General features: G+C 42.6%; 1 protein-coding gene across 7 annotated transcripts in view; it reads right to left on the minus strand.

The window, feature by feature from the left end:
• caska (calcium/calmodulin-dependent serine protein kinase a) overlaps window positions 1–25,743 on the minus strand; it is an 87,826-nt gene that overhangs the window by 31,066 nt on the left and 31,017 nt on the right. For all 7 annotated transcript variants that reach the window (XM_034693864.1, XM_034693860.1, XM_034693863.1 and 4 more), the window contains exons 4-10: window positions 23,247–23,349; window positions 22,850–23,025; window positions 20,980–21,102; window positions 14,071–14,154; window positions 13,398–13,497; window positions 12,599–12,720; window positions 1,708–1,785 (exon numbers count right to left, since the gene is read on the minus strand). In XM_034693864.1, the coding sequence (XP_034549755.1) occupies window positions 1,708–1,785; window positions 12,599–12,720; window positions 13,398–13,497; window positions 14,071–14,154; window positions 20,980–21,102; window positions 22,850–23,025; window positions 23,247–23,349 (786 nt within the window). The remainder of the gene's footprint in view (window positions 1–1,707; window positions 1,786–12,598; window positions 12,721–13,397; window positions 13,498–14,070; window positions 14,155–20,979; window positions 21,103–22,849; window positions 23,026–23,246; window positions 23,350–25,743) is intronic.

A 25,743-nucleotide genomic window follows, 5' to 3' on the forward strand; every position in this document is an offset into this window, starting at 1 on the left:
AAAAAAACATTTTCCTACTTAACATGGTAAATTTTACTGAACTGTCTACTATACTGAAAGCAGGAGATTAAAAGTCTTCAGTTCTGAGACTTGATGAAGTTTAATTCCCTGAAATCTGCTCGAACTTCTTCAGCAGTTAAAGATGGAAAATCAGACCCGACTCTGAACCTCTCAGTTTGTTCATTAAGCAGCTCTCTGCAAACCGAGGCCTCATAAAACACAGTTACAGACTCCCTCTGTCTGAACACACACACACACACACACACACACACACACACACACACACACCCTCTCTGTTCATTTTAATTAGTCCTTAAACAAAGCACACACACACACACACACACACACACACACACACACACACACACACACACACACAAACCCTGCCTCATCGCACGCTCACATTTTCTGCACCAGTTCCAGTCTGCATCCTGCTCGCCTGCATGCAGACGTAAACACATAAACAAAGGATTGGTGTGTGTGTGTGTGTGTGTGTGTGTGTGTGTGTGTGTGTGTGTGTGTGTGTGTGTGTGTTAGAGAGAGTCCATCTTTTTGTCTCTGAGCAAAACCAGCTCAAACACTGACGATACGTGTCTGTGTGTGTGTGTTTACAGATGAAGGTCAGATTTTTATGAACCTGTCTGTGAGTCTCACACTCACACACACACACACACACACACACACACACACACACACTCACACTCACACTCACACAGCTGGATGATCAGCAAACAAAGCTCTGAGGTCACTGAATTCTGAAATGAAGCAAACAGAGGATTCAATAACTGAACATCAATAATTAAGAACTCAATCTCTCTCTGTTTGTTTTGAGTCGATATCATTTCAGTTCAGACGTCAAAGGAAGAAGACGGACTTCTTTAAGACGCTCCAGTTTCACTCCGAACACGTCTGAGCAGACGGAGATTAAACAACCTGACTACTCGTGAGAGATACTGAAGCTTTAAAGAGATAGAGGTATTTTTAATGGTACTTGTTTGACTGTAAAAGTGTCATACTTTGACTTTTATCTTTTTATAAATCACCTCATGAAGTCGTTGAAATAATCAAAGAGCTGCAGAAACATGAATCAGCTTTGTTCACCTTCAGCTGTAGAACTGCTCTATTCCCCCTGTGCTGCGTGCAGAGAGCTAAACCTGAACACTCTCCAGGTCTGTCAATATTTCAGAGACTGACAAAAGAGACTTCACCAGAGACCCCGCTCCACTTCAAACTGAGAGAATGTCTTATTGCGTCTCTCTGCAGCTCCCTCGGGTCGTAAAACTTGCTCTAAAAGCACAAATGACATTTGAGACGTTCGCCTCGGATAAACGAGACCGAGGATCACAGCGATCGGAGAATAATCACGACCCAAAAAGAGCAAGATGTGAGAAAAAGGCAGGAATACAAGACGAGTCAGGGGTTTTTAAGGATTCTCACATCAGACCCAGTTAGGGTGGAGGTTTGGACTGAGATACGCCACCCCTGCACACACCTGTAGGTCCTGTGGTTGTGCCCACCTCTACACACTGAGAGCAGAGCAGGTGAGTTAAAGCTTCAAGGAGGATTAAAGCAGCAGTTTTTAGTTTGACAGTTTGAAAGACAGAGCAGCAGAGAGGGAGTCTGTTATCTTCACAGAGATTAAAGTGATAATCACACGGAGAGAACAAGGACAAACACGGGGAGGGGAGAGGAAGTGTGTGCGCTCACCTCTTTGGCTCTCTGCACGGCATCGCTGGGAGGGTTCCTGATGGACGGGGACGACTTGGTGTTGATCTTATCGTAGAGCTGAAAGGAAAAGAAATCATCAGTCAGAGATTAAACTAACCGGCTTCTGGATGAGCAACAGAAGGTCTGAGGTGATATAAACTGCAGTTCATGGAGCGTCCACTAGAGGCTGGCTGCAGAAACACAGGAAACCACATACACACCCATTCAAAGAAGAGGATCTTTACAGCAGAAATAAACATGTTTACAGCCTGGTTCAAAACACAGTTTAGGTCTGAAGAGCTCATTTCTCTATCAGCAAACACTGTACGGGTTGGATTTATTATAACTTGTTATTTTTGAAGACATTAAACTAACAGGTTTTGCCCAAATAAGGGCATGATTGACTTGATTAACAGGCGGGATCACTGTAGCTGTTAGCGAGGAGGCTAAAGGCCCGTCTCTTTACCTCACACTAACTCCACAGACGTTTGGTTCAACATTTCCAATATGGCTCCCGCTGATGATGGGCTTCAAAACAGTGCTTCAGAGACAGATGGGTGACGTCACGGATACTACGTCCATTTATTATACATTCTATGGACCAAACTAGCCACGTTAAACTATAAAGTCCTAGAATAAGTACCCGGGGGAGGTAGTGGTTCTTTACGCTGGTGCTACCTCCCTTAAAAAGGAGAGAAGACAAAAGAAGCAGCAGCAGAAGAAGACTCAGTAACCAGCTAGCCAGCTTTCACCACAATGTATGGCTTCTACTGCACGGAAAATCTCTTCGGAGGAGGTTACGGATGAAAGAAAGACACTCTATTTGTGCCCAAATCAAGTTTCCAAGCCAGTTTTTGAGATTTCATATAAATGACAGGGTGTTTGGGGGGCATTGGCCTAGCATCTAAGCATGTGCCACATATTCAGAGGCCACTCGTCGCAGTGATCGCAGGTTCGTCTCCCAGCCTCAACCATTTGCTGCATGTCTTCACCCTCTCTCTTCCCCCCGCAATTCCTGTCTCTCTCCAGCGTAACTTTCCAATAAAGGCAAAAATACCCAAAAACTTCACTTCAAAAAATTATTGGAAGACCAAGAAGATGGAGCAGCAGCAGAAGAAGACTCAAGCTAGCCAGCCTTCACAGCAGTGTGATGCTTCTACTGCAGCGCAAATCTTGTCAGAGAGATGAAAGCGAGGAACTCTACCCGTGCCCAAAACAAGTTCTCTTGACAGTTTGGGACTTTTTTTTTAGATATCCTATAAAAGACAGGGTGTTTGAGGTGCCGTTGGCCTAGCATCTAAGCATGTGCCACACATTCAGAGGACACCGTCCATATCGCAGCGGTCGCAGGTTCTTCTCCCGGCCTCTAACATTTGCTGCACGTCTTCCCCCGCTCTCTAGCCCCCACATTTCCTGTCTCTCTCCAGCTTTCCTATCCAATAAAAGGCAAAATGCCCCAAAACTGAACTTAAAAAATTAGAAAATGGAGAAAAGACAGAGAAGATGAAGCAGCAGCAGAAGAAGACTCCAGCTAGCCAGCCTTTCCTGCAATGTGTTGCTTCAACTGCAGTGCAAATCTCATCAGAGGAGGTGTCACATGAGAGCGAAGAACGCTACCTGTGCTCAAAACAAGTTCCCTCGCCAGTTTGGATGTTTTTTGGACTTTATAAAAAAGACAGGGTGTTATTTCATAAGTTTTCTGAGTCCTGAGATGAAAACAAGAACTCTTAGAGGACACACTTTGATCCATCAAGGGTGATGTTGCAGACATTCCAGCCTGTTTCTCTGCTATCTGTTATTTCCCCTCCTCCATGAGACTTTAACTGAATGTCTCAGTCCTTCCTCATCCTCACATCTGATAGTTCAGCAGTTTGAGAACATCTACACCCCTCCTCTTCTAATCCCTTGGAGCCATCTTAACAAACAGAACGTGTTTTCTCTTCAGTCTGATTGAAGGACGACACACAGAGCCTGTTTATAAAATCACAGCTGACTAATAAACCGCGCTGACTGCAGCGTCTGTGAGGCCGAGTCAGAGACGCGTGTGGGAGGATCTCAGACGTTCAGCAGCTGTGAGATCAAACCCCGGCACAGGGGGGTTTATTTGTTTTATTAAAAACACTTTTCTCTTTTTCAAAAGGTACAAAGACGAGATGAGGAACCCGTCAGCTGTGTGTTCTTCATGTGACCTGCAGCACAGAGGACAGGCGGAGAGAGTGTGTGTGTGTGTGTGTGTGTGTGTGTGTGTGTGTGTGTGTGTGTGTGTGTGATGTATTCAGAGGCAGACACAGACGCACACAGCCTCTGTGCCAGACTGTTCAATGACACACTGAGACTCTGAACACTCTTCTGTTCTTCACTTTCACAACAACAACAACAACAACAACAACAACAAGGATGGACAGACGGGATGTGAGACATCGTCACGGAGACAAACTCCAGAAACTATGAATCTGTTTCTCTCTAATCTGTGCTCAAGAACATTTCATAAGATGAGGTTTCCCTTCAGTTTACATCCAGGGAGGGCTTCAAAAAGTGATGCACATTAAATATAAGTCAACAGAAGCTTTAAAGGTGACATATCATGCAAAATTGACTTTTTAATGGTTCTCTACCTGAAATATGTGTCCCTGTCTACAAACCCCCCGAGAATGAAAAGAATCCATTCTGCCCCTGTTCTGATTTCTCCACCTTTCTGTAAATGTGTCCTGAAACCAGCCGTTTCAGTTTTCAGTGTTTTTCATACGTCACAACGCCATCCGGTCTGTAACAGGAAGTCAGAGCTCGGAGCTTGTTCAGCCCATAGACTGTATAAAATACAACTCAACCCCTCCTCCGTTTTTCATTCCCTGCACACATGTGTGCTAACAAGGAGCTTAGGAGGGAGGCATGCTAGTTGTAGGCTGTCTTAATAAACACAAAGGTCGCTTTGACTCCCCACGTCTGCAGATTTGAAGATCTAGTGGATGATTTTTATTTATCATGGATAAGTGCTAGCGCTAGTTAGCATAGCTACAAAGCTACATGTTCGTAGCTGTGTACCAAGACACACGTCGACATACTGACAAATAAAACAACAAGAAACACTAAATCTGTGACCAATGGTTCAGAAAGGTCCTGCTGCAGGCGCCTCTCCGTCAGGATCAGATTCTGGATCAGATTCAGAGGGTTGAAGTAACGCGGGTCTGTGAGCAGCTGTGTATATTCAGCCAACATGTAAACATTAGATCAACGTGCTGGACAGCCGAGGCCACACCCACTTCATGAGGGGGCGTGGTCAGAGAGAAAACAGAGTGTTCTGAGGAGGGCTGAAGAAGAGGGTTTTTCAGGCATGCCAAAATCTGATTTCAAAGTGTTTTTTTGAGCATAAACTTTAAAGACATGTTCTGGGGACCTCTTAGACCAATATATATTGATGAAAAAAGCGTGATATGTCACCTTTAAAAGACGACTCACTGGTCTTTAGAATATTGCATGTGCAGGAAGATCCTCAGCTATGCATTTGCTTCATTTTTAAGGACCAAAATGAGGCAAAAGCTTGACCAGTAGTGATAGAAATAAAAAGAGATGTTCTTGTTCCTTGTTCTCTCGTTTTAAAGCACATATTTATCTGTCATCGCATCTCTAAAACTCTTCCTTTGGTGTTGTCAGTTTCTGCATCTTCTGCATCCCTCAGGGTGAATCTGACTTTGAATTTGGTGCTTTATGTTTTAACTTTTGCAAAAACCTAAAATGAAAAGGCATCAAATCACGTCTTTCTATCCAGTCATCCTCGATGTCAGAGCCCAGGCCTTAAATCTTCCAGCTAATGTATTTCAAATGTAACTTCCTGTCCTCAAACGGCACCATTTTAAAGACCAACAGTAAGTGCACAGCCTCATCTTTTCTCACAGCGCCCCCTATAGGCCTGGTTCACTTCTGCTGTGATGACTGGATTTGCAGCACTCTTCTTCTGCTGTTTTCTGGTTTTGTATTTTTCTTTTTGCAGCTAGTTTAAGTTTAACAGAGCTCCTGAAGTCCCCCTAAAAAATAGTTATCTCGTGCCCAAGAGATAATTATATTTCTTGAATATTTCTCCTCTATCTATGATATTAGGCTTTATGACTCTATCTCTTTATACGGGGAATCTGAAATAAACAAACAGACAGGAGTATAAAACTCAGGAGTAATCCTCTGTTACATTGATTTTATGAATTTACTTTTCTGTTCAGTATTTTGTGATTAAAACTCACATCAAACACTAATCTCAGCTCATCACATAGATCACAGACTGTTTAGAAACAGACACATGTTTATGATCTAAGTGACTGTTTTAACCCTCCTGTTAACTCCCCAAGAAGTCCATCAGACGGCTGCAGCTCATACAGAATGCTGCTGCTCGAGTCCTAACAAGGACCAACAAAGTAGACCACATCCCTCCAGTTCTTAGATCCCTACACTGGCTTCCTGTCTGTCAGAGAATAGACTTTAAAATCCTGCTGATGGTTTATAAAGCACTGAATGGTTTAGGCTGATCTGCTACTACTTTATGAACCACCTGGACCTCTGAGGTCATCAGGTCCTGGTCTGCTTTCAGTCCCAAGAGTCAGAAGGAAACATGGTGAAGCAGCGTTTAGTCATTATGCTCCACATATCTGGAACACACTCCCTGAAAGCTGCAGGTCTGCTCCAACTCTCACCTCTTTTAAATCAAAGATTAAGACTTTCTTATTTACCTCTGCCTTCCTATCTTAGATTATTTTAACTCACTTTAAATTAAAATTTTAATGTAATTTTAAATATATTTCTAATTTTCCTTTTCTTTTCTGTTTTATTATATTTGTCATTTTAATTGTGTTCTTTTATGTTTGTCTGAATGTCTCCAATGCTTTTACTGTTTTAATGTAAAGCACATTGAGTTGCCCTCATGTATGAAATGCACTATACAAATAAAGCTGCCTTGCCTTGCCTGTTATATTTTGTTTCTCAGGAACAGCAATAATGTTCCTGGGTCAATTTGACCCGGGGCATATTCGATTGTTCAAAAGTGTCAGAACACAAAAAAATCAAATTTTTTAAATCAAAATTTTAACTCCATTACTGACCATTTAATCAAGATTTAGTCCATTGGTGTTCTTTAATTCTCAGATCATGATTCAAAGAGGAGAACTCACTCGTTTTTCATTTAAATTAATGTTAAAACTTTTTTTATTTATATTGGAAAGTCCTAAATATAAATACAATAGTTTAACATGACATAGATGTTTGTTTATTTCTTTCTAAATTTTGAGTTTTTTATTTTTATGAAGTGATAAAGCTGCATTTAGCTGGTTTGGAAGGAATATACTGCCTAAAATAGACTTTTAAAAAGGGTCAATTTGACCCGCAACATAACAGGAGGGTTAAAGTCCTTCTATTCACTGTTATTAAACTCAGGTGATGTGAAGTTTTAGAGAAGTCTGAGCCACTGCAGCGTCCAATCAGTGAGTGATGTTCAATAAGGGGGCGTGTCTGTCAGTGAAAAGACTCTCTCTGAGCCGGTTGTCTTTCAGTTAGTGAAGCAGATGATTTCTACTGATAACAGAACCATGTCTACAAGAGCAGCTATAATATCAAGTACAACTTAATTAAATGAGTGTCCTTCATTTGGCTTTATGTTGACAATAAACATCTGTACTAGTTGGAGAGGTTCTAATCATGTTGTGCACACAAGATAAAAACATATTTCTTTTTGGGACTTCATGGGCTCCGTATCATGCAGGTGTTTTGTTTCACTGCAGCATCTGTTTCTGCATGAGTTTGGGAGTGTTGCATGTGTTTTTGAAGTTGCATCATGTCTGACTTTGCAGCCTGATAGAAATATTCCCTCTCTCTGTCTGACCACCGTAAATATTGGCTTCCTTCTTCTCTCTACTTCGTTTATCTCTGAGAAGCTAACTGAGCATGATGATGATGTGAGTGAAGTAGGCCCATTGCAGCTGAAATACACATGTGCAGCAATGTGATGGTAAACATAATAAAGACTCCTCCTTACAGAGTAAACAAGCAAATTACAAGGGAAGAGGGAAGAGCGTTTTCATGGCTGTCTTACACAGCACGCCGCAGGGCAACAAGGTAATGAGCCTGTTCTTGTTACTGCTGCTTCTTGGGATTCCTCTCTCTGCATTTTAAACACTGTTGCAACAAAACTGTCAAAACATAAATGTGTAAACTTCTGAGGAAGTCCTGAAAGTCCTGAGATCTGTCTGAGAGCTGGTTTATCAGGTCCAGAGGGATCCTCCAGAGAACTTTTCAAAGAGACTTCCTGATTTAATAAAGATCCTTTCACTGCTGCAGACGTTTGTTTGAATAAAGAGTTGTGCTTCTTTAATCTGACAGACGTTTCTATTTCTGCTCTAAATTTGCATAAAACTGATTAGTAAGAGCTAATTTTGTGCGGCTGCTGAAACACTTTCAGTCCTCGTGTGTGTGTGATGTGTGTGTGATGTGTGTGAGATGTGTGTGTGATATGTGTGTGATGTGGTTTTATGGTGTCTGCTGATTGTTTTGACATAAAAAAAGGTTTCAAATAAATCTTTGATTCTCTTAGAGGAAAGTCTTAACAGAGAGGTTTCCATTACAGTCTTTAAACGTCTTAAAAGCCTCGACTAACGCAGCAGTAAAACACAAGTGTTCTGTTCCTGTCTGTGTGAGTCTCTGCGAACACATCCAGACGGAGACGATGATGCCGGTCTGACCTGAAAACTGGGCGGAGGATAAAAAGCATTGTGGGTGAAAATATGAAGGAAAATGTGACTTTCTTCAGGAGGAGGAGGATGATGCATCCTCCCCCCCCCCCGCTGTGAAACCACCAGAATAAAAACGAAGGAGTCCTGGGAACGATGACACAGAAAACACACGTCTCAAGTGTGTGTGCATCCCACTTCATGTGCATAAACACACACACACACACACACATTTCAGGGAAGCCTTATAAGAATACAGAAAGAAAGGAGAGCGCCTGAGGGCTGAATCAGTACGTGTCATCCCACACGCTGTCTGCAGACACACATATTCAGACTTACTGCTCACTGCTCCTTCACACAGAGAGGAGCTGTCAACATCTTTTTAGTCTTTGAGCAGACGAGGCGACCTCTGAGGGCTTTCATTACAGAAACACACCTGAACGAAGACAGGAGGAGCAAACAGGAAGTGTGCATGTGACGCTGAGAGGAAGTGGCATCATGTAAACCTGACAGTCTACATCACACCTCTGCAGCCCACAGCTACAACCAGCCCGCTCTGTTCCAAAGACAAGAGGCTGTTTGATCTCCTAATTCTGCGATTAGTGATGAGTAAATTCAGACATCTTCTCCTACAGGGTAACTTCTTCTTCTTCTTCTTCTTCTTCTTCTTCTTCTCCTGCCTCTCTCAGCGCCGCAGCCCGAGGAGCTCCGGAAACAAGCACAGGAGGACAAAAACAGGAACACAAACGCGGCTCATTATGCACGTCAAACGCCAGAAACAACCACCGGGGGAAGACTTCAAATTAGCTGGAGGCATCTTTTGACAAAATGCTCTTCCTGCAAACACATCAGAGAGGACACACACACACACACACAGAAACACACACTTAAACACACACTCACCCAGGAGAGAGGAAGTGGTTTGTCAAGGAGACGAGAAAACGAGGCACGAGTTATCAGACGCAGGAGGCTCCATCCGCTCGCTGTCGACTGGATGTCTGCAGCAACAAGACTGATGGAGGTTTGAGCCGGTTGTGAACGGCACTGAGGCCCGACAACAGCAGCCATTGTTGCTCACAGACCCAGACCCCCACCCCCCCAAACCTCGCCCCCCTTGGTGTGAAACTGAGGCTGAGAAAGAGACATCTGCAGCCCCTCGCTCCCACTGACACAAACACACAAGCGCCTGAAAACACACACACACACACACTTGGCAGATCAAATCTTCTGCAACATCCTCAGCCTCAAGCAACTGGGAAGGACTGTAACACACACACACACACACACACACACACACACACACACACACACACACACACACACACACACACACACACACACATACATGCACACACACCTCTCTTTTCATAAACTGAGTGGTTGTGAAGTCCCCATAGCTCCCTTGGATGTTTTTCATCCCTGTCTCTAAAGACTTTCCTGCTTCTTGGAACTTGTTGCAGAACCTGACCTGAGCCGGTTTCTGCAAACATCTGCAGCAGATCATGGAGTCTGAGATGATCTGATGAAGGGAGTTAACTTCAGATAAGAGAACCATGCATACAGAGCTCCACGGAGGAGTTAGCAATCAGAAATATGCAACCCCTGATTCTCTGCAGAGGAGGACATCATGGTGATCCAAACCACAGACCTGGTCCAGCTCTGAGTCTGAAGTTTACACGTCATCAAAGCTCTCATGAAAGAAACACACTTAAGGACACACGGCTGTTCAAGTACTTGACTTAAGAGCTGCAGTCCTGACATTTAAACATCCTCTTGTTAGGTAACGGCAGCACTCCAACCTCGCAGACGTGATCTCATCACCAGAGTTTAAACAAGCGAAGATCCAGACTCTTCAGAGTGACTTCAAAGAACCAGAGGACACAAAGTATGACTGATGCATGGGCTCAGGAGTCAGGAAGGAGACGCTGAACACAGAACGCTGTAAGTCTAAAGGCCGAGGTTACCTGGAGCTCTCCTGGAGGAGACGTTCAGTCCGGATGAGTCCTTAAAGAAGACGCCAAAACTCAACTTCTGCTTCTCCATGCCCCCTCCTCTCCTCTCTCTCTTTTTCCTCTCTCCATCTTTTTTATCAAAGTAATGAATAAATCCATTAATTTAAATATATATTAATTACTATAACATTGACTGTTAATCATCTTCTTCCTCTTCTTCTTATTAGCATTGTTTTCCTATTCGTATTACTGTATTACTCTTAATTTAATGATCAATGTTATATTTTTTTTTATTGAGTTATATACCTTTTTATTTATTTCAATATATTAGTTATGGATTTATTTATTTATTATAAGTCCTATATAATTGTATATATTAATAATGCACCCTTATTAATACCTTCAATAAAAGTACATCAACAAAACTAGTACCCCTAGATGTATATGAATGTATGTATGCATATAAATATATATATATTTCCCTTTCATACCTTTGAATTTATTTTTTTATCTATCACTTTATTTATTCATTACTATTATCATTTGTAACATTTTTATTTTATTTTTTTAAAAGTTTTTACAGAAATATATATTTATATATTTATATTTATTATAAATGTTTGTACTATATTTTTTACATTTAAATTTATTTATATATAATAATAATAATTATCAATAATAATATTATGAATCATATTCATGTTTTTATTAATATTATCATCATTTTTTATAATTATTTGTATGATATATTTTTTATATTTATGTAACTCTTAGAGTTACATACATATGAAATATATATAATAGACTCTGTTTAAAACACATAGATATGTTTTTTTATACTGGACCTGTTTTGTAAAGTTTGCATTTTTCAAATAAAAAACTAATCTTGAGAAGAAAAGAAAGAAATGCAAACACCATCAAAAAAGTTCGTCCAGATTTCAGACCACCTTCCACACCTTCATGCATTTTTGGACCAATAAGAACAATCAGTAATTTAACACTGAATCCTCCTCCCTGAAATGACTTGTTGCCGGGTTCATGATCTTTTTATGTTCCCCGTCCTGCAGACAGATCTGAGATTAAACACTCAGAGAGACAGAGAGCAGAGCAAACACTGAAAACAGAGACTCCTCCAACAACACCACGTCTACACCAGGCTCTCCGAGTCCAAACAAACACGTCTGGAAAAACTGCTGCTCAGACTCTGTGACCCAATATGGTGCTGATACAGTGAACAGACAGACAGACAGACAGACAGACAGACAGACAGACTTACAGACAGACTTACAGGAGGACTTTAATAACACATCTGAAAACAACTTGACCTTTTCCATCGCTTGCAGAGTGATGATGATCATCATCATCTTCGTGAGAGCTATTTCTGACTCCTACGTCACTAAATTAAAAAATCTCACTAAGAGACGAGAGAGCCGAACACAGAGATGATTTAAGAAGGTGAAGTCTCTGTCAGGTAACTAAACCACGGCAGACGCGGCTTTCAAAGTCCTCAAAGTGGGCTACCCAGGTTTGAGTCCAACTTGTGGCCCTTTGCCGCCTTTCATTCCTCACTCTCTCTCCCAGTTATCTACTCTTCCAGCAGTCCTATCTTTATGAATAAAGGAATAAGAGCCCCAAATTAAAAAAAAGGATAGTGACAGACCCTTGACCTGCACGACGACCAGTGAGCACTTTCAAGAGAGCTGCAGGTGTGATGGAAGACAGAGCAGAGTGGACACATACAAACTGAATGAGGCTCCTCCTGCAGGGCTGTGAGTGTCCATGTATGAAACAATGAATGCATGATGTTCAAACTCCCTGACAACACTCTCTTCCAATCGACTCAACTATCTGCAGCTGTTTTCACAGATTCAGTAATTCTGCTGCAGCGCTTGAAGAAGCTCTTCAGTCGTTACGCCTTTGTACCTTTAGACTGTAGCATGCAACAGTGAAACATCTATGTTCATACACACACAAACACACACAAAGCTCTAGGGGTGAAGCGATTCATCAATCTAGTTGACAAAAATCGATGACAAAATTGTGCACGAATGTAAGATTTGCTGAGGAGTGAGACATCTTGCCTCCTCACTATCTTTGCTTATTTGCTGAGACAACAGAGTTTATGATTCCAAACAAACTTCTCTGTTTGCAGACTCTTTCATGAACTACTTGATGAGCAAACGAGTGATCCCATCCTTTAACTATAAACACAGAAGACAAAGTGATGAAACTCACATCCAGCAGAGTGTGTAGATGCTGGTCCTGGAAAACACTGTGCAGGAAATCCAGATCCTTCTCACTGCAGTCTGTCAGCGCATGGATCTCCTCTAAGCTGTCCAACACCTGAGACACAGCACCTGCAACAAACACAAACACACACACACAGATCCATCAAACCTCCTCCAGGTTCTCTGTTCTCTGCACAGGAACATTTTCTGCATGGCTCAGCCTCTCTGTTCCTCCTCAGAGGGACGTAAACTTTCAAAATGAGCTTTTTCAGTCACTGAAAAATCAAACTAACGGATACAAACACGCAACACGAAGAGAAGCAGAGGATACCTACGTTCTGCTGCTAGAAGTCCTAGCAGGTGGGAGGCATTAACAGAAACACACAGTTTGCAAAATGAGCGCAGGTGTTAGGATGCAGATTACAAACAGAAGAAAGCAAACACATCAAATGAGACTGTGATGCTGCAAATACGAGCAGAGTGGAGGTGTTTATTATGAGCGTGCTGCAGCTGAATCTCCTCAGAGAGAGTCATAACTCTTAATGCATGTATGTACGTTTATACCTGTTCATATAAAGAGACTCAGCTGAGATCTAAACACACGCTGAATAACCTCGAGTTGGTTTGTGGTTACAGAAAAAAGAGAACTTCAGAAAACAACGAGAAGAGAAGAAACCAGAGGAAGGAAGTGTGAGGGAGGAAGTGTGTCGGTTAAGAAAGTGTGCCACGTGTGTGTGTGTGTGTGTGTGTGTGTGTGTGTGTGTGTGTGTGTGTGCGTGTGTGTGTGTTTGTGTGTGTGTCGGTACCTGAGGAGGTGGGATCCTCCGAGAAGTCGTGGATCTCCTCAGGGGGGTCGCCGTAGAACGAGTTAAACTTGTGACTTGAGACTGCAGCCAGAACGGCTCCCTGAAACACAACGTGACATGAAGTCTTTATGAACACATGCTGCTAATGTGTGTGTGTGTGTGTGTGTGTGTGTGTGTGTGTCAGTGAGTGTGTTTGTGTTTGTGTCTGTGTGTGTCAGTCAGTGTGTGTGCGAGTGTATGTGTGTGTGTCAGTTTGTGTCTGTGCGTGTCAGTGTGTGTGTGTTTGTGTTTGTCAGTGTGTGTGTGTGTGTGTGTGTGTGTGTGTTTGTGTGTGTGTGTGTGTGTTTGTGTGTGTGTGTGTGTGTGTCAGTGAGTGTGTGTGTGTGTGTGTGTGTTTGTGTGTGTCAGTGAGTGTTTGTGTGTGTGTGTGTATGTGTGTGTGTGTATGTGTCACTGTGTGTGTGTGTGTGTGTTTGTGTGTGTGTCAGTGAGTGTGTGTGTGTGTCAGTGAGTGTTTGTGTGTGTGTGTGTGTGTGTGTGTATGTGTGTGTGTCAGTGTGTGTGTGTCAGTGTGTGTGTGTGTGTGTGTGAGTCAGTGAGTGTGTGTGTGTGTGTGTGTGTGTGTGTGTGTGTGTGTGTGTGTGTGTGTGTGTGTGTGTGTGTAGATGCAGACCTTGAGCTTCCTCCTGGAGTTGAACTTCCTCAGCTGCTCCACGGTCTCTGGCAGGTGGATCTTGTAGGCGTACCTGTCCCTCTCCTGAGAAATCAAACAGAAGAAGAAAACCCCATAAAGAGCCTTAAAGGGACAGTCTGCAGATTTTTACACACACACACACGTCAGTGAGAGAAACTTTCTTCAACTAACCTGCGACAAATCAGATATCATCATCATCAAAACCACCCAAAACCTCTCCCTCACATTTAACAACACCACTCTGACTCCATCACCTCATATTTGAAACCACTGTATCATTTCTAACACCAACCTCACCTTTGAATAACACATCACCTACATCACCAAAACCGCCTTCTTTCACCTGGAAAACATCGCCCGACTCCGCCCACTACTCTCCATCCCTCCATGCTTCCATCCCCTCCTGAATCAACTACTGTAACATCATCTTCATCATCCAAAGTCCTCAGCACATCCAGAACTCAGCTGCCCGTCTACTCACTCACTCTCATTCCCATGATCACATCACCCCTGTCCTCCAAAACCTCCAATGGCTCCCTGTCCCCCCAATGCATTCACTTCAAACTCCTCCTGACTTACAAAGCCCTCCATCACCTGGCCCCCTCCTATCTCACTGACCTGCTTCAACCTCACAACCCCTCCCATGGCCTCCCCTCCTCCAATGAAAACCTCCCCTCCCCACCCTGTAGGACCAAGAACTGAACCTGGGGTGACATGTCTTACTCCATTGCTGCCCCTGCTATGGATTTACTATTACTTACTATTTTGAGTCTTTTATTCTGTCTTTAAATGTGTGTTATTTGTGAAGTGTTTTGAAAAGCGCTATATAAATAAAATGTATTATTTTCATTATTAAAGACACAAGAAACAGGTCAAAGTGAAGATCTAAACAATCAGGTCATGTCAGGGCAGATATCTATGAACAATCTCAGCAGCCTTTCTTCGTAAGAGGCAAAGTGTTATCTCATTTAAGGAGAACCAAAACTCTTTGATTCCTGTGCGTACATCCTGCAGATGGCATTTCAGATTTTGTTCTTATATGTGGTGGAGTATCAGTTCCTGTCCCGGGCCGGTTACTCTGAATTCAAAACAAAAGGATGCCATGAAAGGAAATGACTGATTCATTCATTTGAAGATTTGAAGATGTAAAAAGATGCAGAGATGAAGTCAAAAGAAACTGATGATTAAAATGATGCACACGTTGAGTCATAATGACAGATGACGTTGTGAAAAGAGTGAAATGTAGAGATAGTGAGTTAAAGTTGAAAGAAGAAAGTCAATAATTCACCTCATCTCATATTTAAAGCATCTGAGAACTCCTCTCACAAATGACCGGCTGATTTTGGTGTTGAAGTAAGAAAGTAAGAGGAGGAAGGTCTGATAATTCTGCCTGTAATTACTGCTATTTAATCTATATTCCAGTTGTAACATTGTATATACCTAAATTGTATTCTATCTTTATTTATCTATTTCTATTCTTCACTTATTTTATTTTTACTTATTGAAACTTCTTCTTGATTGTACTTATATCTGGGTTGCTGTAATAACTGAATTTCCCCCCAATAAAGTAATATCTTATCTTATCTTAGTCTGAGCTGAATTATGGGTAATAATTATAATAATAAACTTTATTTATAAAGCACTTTTTCCAAACAGTGTTACAAAGGTCTTACAGAGGACTTCACTCAGAGCTGGGTGTAAAATTTAAGATGTAACTTCTGCTAACGTTGGAACTATCTCAGCTGGTGCAACGCCCAAAACATTAGTAGAAGGTAAACTCATCCTAAATTAGAAGTCACGTTCAAACTAGGCTACGTGAGATCTTAAGAGTCTCAGGAGTCAGACGGAGTTTCAGAAATGTAGCATGGTGTGCTTCCAAAGTCCTCAGCACATCCAGAACTTAGCTGCCCGTCTACTCACTCACTCCCGTTCCTGTAATCACATCACCCCTGTCCTCCAAAACCTCCACTGGCTCCCTGTCCCCCCAATGCATTCACTTCAAAGTTCTCTTCCTGACTTACAAAGCCCTACATCACCTGGTCCCCTCCTATCTCACTGACCTGCTTCACCCTCACAACCCCTCCTTGGTCTCCCCTCCTCCAATGAAAACCTCCCCTCCCCACCCTGTAGGACCAAGAACTGAACCTGGGGCGGCAGGTCTTACTCCATTGGTAAGACCAAAGGGCTTACGGAGGACTTCACTCAGAGCTGGGTGTAAAATTTAAGATGTAACTTCTGCTAACGTTAGAACTATCTCAGCTGGTGCAACGCCCAAAACGTTAGTAGAAGGTAAACTCATCCTAAATTAGAAGTCACGTTCAAACTAGGCAACGTGAGATCTTAAGAGTCTCAGGAGTCAGACGGAGTTTCAGAAATGTAGCATGGTGTGCTTCACTGAAACGTGGCTGCATCAGGATATTCCCGACCACAATGTCTTCATTGACGGCTTCCAGACTGTCCGGGTAGACCGGGATAGCAGCGAGAGCGCTGTGGGCCTCCGACCATATTACCTACACAGGGAGATCTCACATGTCACATCCCCCCTCTGCCAACCCAACTACGGCGTCCAATGTCCCTACGCTGCCATAGCCAGACTCCAGACAGACCACCAGAGGGCCCTCTTCCTGGTCTCCGGGGACTTCAACCATGTATTTATTTTCTACAGAGCTTATTATTGTATTTGTATAACTTATTGTGTATAAAGCAACTGTAATGACTGAATTTCACCCCCCATGGGATAAATGAAGTATTTCTGATTCTGATTCTAAACATATGCACAGCTGGTAATAATATAAGTACCTTAGACGGCATTAGTCTGGCATCCAGCACCTCGGCTAGGAATCTAGGAGTCCTATTTGATCAAGATTTATCCTTCAACTCCCAAATTCAGCAAATCTCAAGGTCAGCCTATTTTCACTTGCTCAATATTTCTAAAATTAGACACTTCCTATCTCAGAGCGACGCAGAAAAACTAGTCCATGCATTTGTTACCTCCAGGTTAGATTACTGTAACTCCCTCTTATCAGGCTGCCCCAATAAGTCTCTAAAGACTCTTCAGCTAGTTCAAAACGCTGCAGCTCGAGTCCTGACTAGAACCAGGAAGAGGGAGCACATCTCTCCAGTGTTAGCTTCTCTACACTGACTCCCAATAAAATGTAGAATAGAGTTTAAAATCCTTCTTTTAACCTACAAAGCCCTTAAAAATCAGACACCCTTGTATCTTAAAGAGCTCATAGTGCCCTATTACCCCTCTAGAAATCTACGCTCCCAACATGCAGGCTTGCTAGTTGTACCTAAAATCTCTAAAAGTAGTATGGGAGGTAGAACCTTAAGTTATCAGGCCCCTCTCCTTTGGAATCATCTACCAGTCAGGGTCCGGGAGGCAGACACCCTCTCTACTTTTAAGAGTAGGCTTCAAACTTTCCTTTTTGACAAAGCTTATAGTTAGAGCTGGATCAGGCTTGGACCAGCTTTTGTCATGCTGCTATAGGCCTAGACTGCCGGGGGAACTGGCACACTGACACACTGGGATCCTAGCTCACCCCCTTCCCCCCAACCCCCTCATCACTTACTTTAACTCTGCCTGTCCCATTAAAGTTACTAACCATAGACCTTTCTGGAGTCCCTGAGCTCCCTTGTCTCGTAGATTCCTCTGAGCTGCTGTAGACGTCCTCCTGCTGCGGACGATCTGGACTCCAGCGGCAACAGCTTCTACGACTCGTCTCATCTCTATCACCTCTCTCTCTTACTCCCCTCTATCTGTCTTTCCAGACCCAACTCAGTCGAGGCATGATGTGTGTCTAACATGAGTCTGGTCCTGCTGGAGGTTTCTGCCTGTTAAAGGAAGTTTTTCCTCACCACTGTAACTAGCTAAATACTGTGATGTGCAATGCTCATGGTGGATTAAGGTGGGGTCAGACTGAGTCTTACCCTGTCTTGGTGTTGGGTCTCTGTTCATAATTTGACATAGAGTGGTCTAGACCTGCTCTGTTTGTAAAAGAGTCTTGAGATAACGTTTGTTGTGATTTGGCGCTATACAAATAAAGGTTGATTGATTGATTGATTGATTGATTGATTGATTGATTGGTGCAACCCAGTGCAGGTCACCTTTGGTCCTCAGCCTCCATCGTGGAAAGACGAGGAGAGCCTTGGCTGAGGACTTCAGGGTACGACCGGGTACGTATGGAGTGAGGAGGTCAGATTTGTATTTTGATGCAAGACCAGAACATGCTTTAACCCTCAAAGACCTAGACAGCCGCCGCCGGCTACTTGTTCTTAAATGTTTGATAACTTTTGAAGCGCTAATCCTACCAACAAGCTTTATAAACTCAGTTACAGCGGACATTCTCAGCTTTCCATTGATACCACATTTGTCTCATTCAGCATATTCAAAATAAATTCAGGAGAGTCTGGCACCCCAAAGGATGGTCTAGGTCTTTAAGGGTTTAAAAGTCATCAATAAATCTTGAAATCAATTCTAAAAGCCAGAACAGGAGCGATGTGGTCTCCTTTTTAGTTGTGGTAAGAAGTCGGGTTGCTACATGTTGGAGGAGCTGTAACTTGTGCAGACTGTAGCATGCAACAGACTCAGGGTTTGTCAGATCCAGTGTTTATTCCACTCATGTCTGGCTTTTCAGCTTTTAACTATCTCCCCTTAAAGAAACAGTACAGCCTTTTAAGACGTTAAAAATAGCTTTAATGCATGTTGCCGATCTTTGGGGAGGCTACAGCTCTGCGGTTTGAAAGCTAAACTTTGGTCCAGTCTGTGTCTCTGTGTTGTTGCTGTGTTTCAGGAAGCTGTTGAGGAAGTTTTGTCATGTGGTGATGTAGAAAAAAAAACACAGATGCATGACAGACATGTTTCTGGATGTAAGGCGAGCGCTGTGATGGAGGCTTAAATCATGTTGTTGGGGAAGTTTACTCAAGAGGAATGAGGAAATGTGCTGCTGTCTGCTGCTGTCCTGTGATGTGATGAGTTCCCTCCTCATTCAGAGTGTTTAATCACGCCGTTTGAACTGGACTCAATCTTCTGTAATTACAGCAAACACATGTCTGAGTTTGACCAATGGATCCACAGCAGCATTGTGAGCTCTGTTAACTGTGATGAATGATGTGTCACTCAGCCCCCAGACGGATCCCTCGTCTCTCGGTTGAATTGTCAAATGTTCACGTTGAAGCATCGCTCCATCACTGTCAGCGGGAGACAACACAATAAAAGCTTTCTGCTGACAAAGCACGACATCAGTAACACCTCTGCGCCGCCACCGCCGCGTGCTGTCAGTGTGAAAAGCTGTGGCACTGAAGACTGATCACGGCGTGACGCTGTGGGCGATGTGGTTTTACTATTCTGCACAAGTCTCAGAAACAGGCGACAAAAACTTTTATCACAGTCGACACTTTAAATGCATCTTGTTCTACAGAATAACCTCACAGAGAACATCCACTCTCCACTTCTTTAAACTTTAATTTGCTCTATTTATCCTGCGGCAGAATGCAGGGCTGTGACATGAGCACAACACAAACTGCAGTTCCTTCAGTGTCCACTAGAGGCTGCCTCCTAAAGTGAGTCAGTCCCCATAGAGTCCCATGTTAAAATGTTACAACATAAATAAACATGTTTACAGCCTGGTACAAAAACAGTCTTGGGACTCTATTGCTCATTTCTCTATTCATTCCATTCATTAAAGTGATGCATAATTAGGGGCGTGGCCTATTTGAACGACAGGTGGGAGCTGCTAGCTGTCTGCTAGGTCTCACCTCAGCTAATTCAGCCCCTGAACTTGACCTCTGGCTAACATCCTATTCCCACAGTTTATTGGAGGGTTTGTTATTTTCAATGAGAAATGAAAACACCACAGCTGAAGTCCCCAAAAATCGCAGTTCCTTCAGTGTCCACTAGAGGCTGCCTCCTAAAGTGAGTCAGTCCCCATAGAGCTCCATGTTAAAATGTTACATCAGAAAAACATGTTTACAGCCTGGTACAAAAACAGTTTGAGTCTCTATCGCTCATTTCTCTATTCATTCCATTCATCAAAGTGATGCATAATTAGGGGCGTGGCCTATTTGAGTGACAAGTGGGAGCTGCTAGCTGTCTGCTAGGTCTCACCTCAGCTAATTCAGCCCCTGAACTTGACCTCTGGCTAACATCCTATTCCCACAGTTTATTGGAGGGTTTGTTATTTTCAATGAGAAATGAAAACACCACAGCTGAAGTCCCCAAAAATCGCAATTCCTTCAGTGTCCACTAGAGGCTGCCTCCTAAAGTGAGTCAGTCGCCATAGAGTCCCATGATAAAATGTTACAGCAGGAATAATCATGTTTACAGTCTGGTACAAAAACAGCTTTGGACTCTATCGCTCATTTCTATATTCATGGTAACTGTACGTACTGTATTTATATTTAACTCACCTAAAGTGATGCAGAATTGGGGGCGTGGCCTGTTTGAGTGACAGGTTGGAGCTGCGAGCTATCTGCTAAGTGTCACCTCAGCTAACTCAGTCCCTGAACTGAACCTCTGGGCTGTGTTTGTTGTGTTTTTTGCAAGATTTGTTCATGTAAATATCAGACTAATAATCTGTCACTCTGCACTTTGTTGGACTAACAGATCATCCAAGAGGTTTGACTGCTGTTGGCTTTCTAAGCAGCGAAAAGTGTGGACTGATAAGACTTGACCTGATGCTAATGAAGCAGCCCCGGTCATGGACTCTTTGGTTTAATAATTCAGTATTTGTGCCTCCCTCTGATCCAAGTTTGGTCACTTCTGGTTCCAGGAAACCAAAACAGCGCGGCCATTATTTACACTGTGTGGAGTATTAACTATTTAAATCCAGTTCAAACACACTAAAGAGTTAAAATCCAGAGGGATGGTTTCTGGTTTCTTGTAGTTACCTTGAGCCAGGGGTGGTTCAGAGCCTCGTATACTGTGATCCTCTCAGCGGGGTCCAGCATCAACATGCGTCTCACCAGGTCCTTGGCGCTCTCTGAGATTTGGGCCCACTGACGAGGATTCATCTGCACACAGACGTAGACACACTTAACACTGAGCAACACATCACTGCAACACTTTATGTCTTAGAGCTGGCTCAGGCTTGGACCAGCTCTTAGTTATGCTGCTTTAGGCTTAGACTGACACACTGGGATCCTGTCTTTCCCTCTCTCTCCTCTCTCAGCCTCTTACTTTAACTCTTCCTGTCCCATTAAAGTTACTAACCATAGACCTTCCTGGAGTCCCTGAGCTCCCTTGTCTCGTAGGTTCCTCTGGATCTCTGCTGCTGTGGACGTGCCAGACTCCAGCTGCTACAACTACTACTATCAGTCTCCCCACTATCATCTCTCTCTCTCTCTTCATCTCCCTCTATCCCTCTCTCCAACACGGTCTCAGCAGATGTGTGTCTAACATGAGTCTGGTCCTGCTGGAGGTTTCTGCCTGTTAAAGGAAGTTTGTCCTTGCCACTGTAACTTGCTAAATGCTGCAAAGTGCTCTGCTCATGGTGGATTAAGATGAGATCAGACTGAGTCCTGTCTGTAAGATGGGACTGGATCTTGATGTTGGGTCTTTGTTAATAATAGGACATAGAGTACGGCCTAGACCTGCTCTGTTTGGAAAGAGTCTGAGGGGAACATTTGATGTGATTTGGCACTTTATAAATAAAGATTGATTAATTGATTGATTGATTGATTGATTGATTGATTGATTGATTGATTGATTGATTGATTGATTGATGTCTCAAACTTAAAGTTATAATTTGGGGCATTTTCTGTTAATATTTTGTCTGTAACGTCACTTTCTTTAGCAGAAACAGCTCCAAGGTTAAAGAGCTGAGGACTACATTGCAAATAGGGTTACACTTACAAGAAGCTGCAGAAGACTTGTTCACATGGTTCAATGACGTTGCAGTGTTTCTAAACACCAGTATGTGTGAGAAATATGTGGCCACAACCCAAAAGTTGATTTGGAAGTTAATCGAAATTGTAGCGTTGAGCAACTAGATTTAAGAAGAAAGAGGAAATGTGGATCATATCGTGCTGAGCATCCTTTTGATATCTGAACTTCCTGTTCTGCTCGCTACTTGAAAGCGGCAGCAATTGCAATATTGAAAATTGAGTTTCTGTGGCCTTGAAACAAACATTGCAGGTAGAGAACAGTGCTGAGATTCCTCTGTGCATGTCGAGTTAACGACAAACTAAAGAGCAGGACAGGAGGTCTTCAAGACAGACGGTTACTACTAAAACTCCCAACATGTATTTTTGCATCGTTGGTTCCTCTGTAGTTTGAGGGAAATTCACTCTTCTGCAGAAAACTTGAAGCCCGATCTGATATGAGGTTTTGTGCTCAGTCTGTCTGTCTTTTTTTCTTCCTCTAAGTCCTCTCAGGTCTCTCCATTTCTGCACAGAGAGTTTAGAGAGTGGAGTACAGGTAGAAGATTGCCTGCAGAGCTTTCTGCAGCAAAGAGAAAGCTCCATCAATCTGAGGTACAATGCATTCAGGGTGACAGAGCTGCAGCTCTCCCTACGACAAGTCAGAGTGCTTAAACTGATAGATTAAAATCTACACCAGGACGTCTGATCCTGCAGTCAGAGGTGTGTTGAGGGGCCTGGTGTGTTGGATAAATGACATCATCCCTTCTCCCTGTGTCTCCTCTGTTGATCTAAAGGAACACTTCTGCTTTCAAAGCTGTTTACACTTTGCTTTGTTTACTTTATCTGCGTTCTGAAACTTCTCACAGAGGACAGCCGGTCGTCTGAAGGATCTCCTCACCTTGTACTTTCCTCTGCAGATGGCTTCAAACAGACGCTCCTTGGTGCCGTAGAAAGGCAGACACCCTGAGAGGAGGATGAAGAGGATGACCCCGCAGCCCCACACGTCCACAGGTTTACCGTACGGCTCCCTCTTCACCACCTCCGGGGCCATGAAGTGAGGGGTTCCAACCCGACCTGCAGGGACAGAGGACACACACGCTCAATGAGATGCTTTGTTCTTTTCTATCTTCACTGGAAAAAGGAAGTGTTCAAAGTCCCATTGCAACCTTTCTATTCCTGATTTTGGTACCTCAAAGTTCTCCTTTGCAAATATATAAATCTATTGTTCCACTTGGAAGTAGTAGAAAGTCTAAAACAGGGTTAATGTGTCTGATGTACGTTTGTGTTCACGTTACCTCCTGCCACCAGTCCTGACTCTCCGAGCTGGATGGCGACTCCGAACCCCCCCAGCTTCACGGGAGCCGAGTTCTCTTTGGACGCCAGCAGCACACAGTGAGGCTGAGAACCAGAGAGAGACAGACTTGTCATTTTAATGCTGGTTTTCTGTTAATTAAAAAGCAACACCCTCCTATAAATAACGAGGATCACATGTGCGCGACACACCCAAAAAAAAAAACCCAAACCAACACCCACCACGACCACACACACCAAAACACATCAGTGTGGGAGGATCACAGGACGACGTGTGATTTATGTTTGAGAATTTGCTTCTGTGTCCAAAGCAGAATAACAACTTGAATTGAGCAGTTTAATTATTTATGCTTCATTTCCAATGCTCATTTTTAAAATCAAAGTCAGATGACAGCCTGGGAAGATGGAGAGTTCAGGGCGAACTGAATCAACCTGGGAGTTAAAGTTTGTTATAAAGACTTGCAAAGGAAGGGAATTATTACATATCACATTGATCAATATTTACTTTCCAAGAAACCAAACCATGAGTTGGTCAAAAAAAGAAAATGTTCCACATCCTCTCGATGTTAAAGGGGACATATCACGCTTTTGTCATCAATATATATTGTTCTAAGAGGTCCCCAAAACATGTCTTTAAAGTTTATGCTCAAAAAAACACTTTGAAATCAGATTCTGGTCTGCCTGAAAAACCCTCTTCTTCAGTCCTCCTCAGAACACTCTGTTTTCTCTCTGACCACGCCCCCTCAGGAAGTGGATGTGCCTCGGCTCTCCAGCACGTTGATCTAATGTTTACATGTTGGCTGAATATACACGGCTGCTCAGAGATCGCGTTACTTCAACCCTCTGAATCTGATCCAGAATCTGATCCTGACGGAGAGGCGCCTGTAGCAGGACCTTTCTGAACCATTGGTCATAGATTTAGTGTTTCTTGTTGTTTTATTTGTCAGTATGTAGACGTGTGTCTTGGTACACAGCTACGAACATGTAGCTACGTGGCTATGCTAACTAGCGCTAGCACTTATCCATGATAAATAAAAATCATCCACTAGATCTTCAAATCTGCAGACGTGGGGAGTAAAACCGACCTCTGCCAGAAAGGCAGCAGGACCTTTTATGAAGGATTGGTCACAGATTTAGTGTTTCTTGTTGTTTTATTTGTCAGTATGTAGACGTATGTCTTGGTACACAGCTACAGCTACAGCTACAGCTACTTGTTTACAGACAGTTACATAAATAGTTTTGGTCTATAGGTCTGTTCTCTCTTCATAATAACTCTGCGGTGGTCAGTTTTCACTTCCAATATTACAAACCTCAGCTTCATGCTTCATAACGCCTCCTCAGAAACCACGAGACACGTCACTGAGACTTTGTGTTGGCGTCAAGACAGAATATGATGGGATGCTTCTTTAAAAAGAAGGCTCACTTCAAGTCATTACATAAGTGAAGAAGGTAGAACTTCCGTTTTCCCTGAAATTGTAAAACAAACTTTCATTAAATGCACCCAGTCAGAGTACAGCTCCTGAAGCTGCTTATATTCTCCACAGACTGACTTCTGTTATTTTAAATGTCTGACACAAAGATTTCTGTGCATGAAGAATGAGATTATTTAAACCAGAAACAGCAGATAAATCAATCTCATACAATCTGATGTATGATTCAATATCAAAACAATACTTTATAATACCACTTGATGGGATAAAACATGATACAATACAACGTACATTAGGTACGATATGATACAGTAAGTTTAGGTACGATCGGTATGATATGATAGGACATGACACGATAAGGTAAAGTACAGTACCGTACGACACGATACAACACGTTACAATAAGGTACTTTACGATACGGTACGATACAACACGTTACAATAAGGTACTTTACGATACGATACGATACAACACGTTACAATAAGGTACTTTACGATACGATACGATACAATACGTTACAATAAGGTACTTTACGATACGATACAACACGTTACAATAAGGTACTTTACGATACGATACAATAAGGTACTTTACGATACGATACGATACAATACGTTACAATAAGGTACTTTACGATACGATACGATACGATACAATATGTTACAATAAGGTACTTTACGATACGATACGATACAACACGTTACAATAAGGTACTTTACGATACGATACGATACAATACGTTACAATAAGGTACTTTACGATACGATACGATACGATACAACACGTTACAATAAGGTACTTTACGATACGATACGATACAACACGTTACAATAAGGTACTTTACGATACGATACAACACGTTACAATAAGGTACTTTACGATACGATACAACACGTTACAATAAGGTACTTTACGATACAGTACGGTATGGTAGGATATGATATGAGGTGATACGATACGACACAATACAATAAGGATAGGATAAAATACGCCACATTACAATACGATAAAATACGCCATGTTACAATACGATAAAATACGCCATGTTACA

Source organism: Notolabrus celidotus, chromosome 10 (assembly GCF_009762535.1).
Source record: "Notolabrus celidotus isolate fNotCel1 chromosome 10, fNotCel1.pri, whole genome shotgun sequence".
Classification (NCBI taxonomy): Eukaryota; Metazoa; Chordata; class Actinopteri; order Labriformes; family Labridae; genus Notolabrus; species Notolabrus celidotus.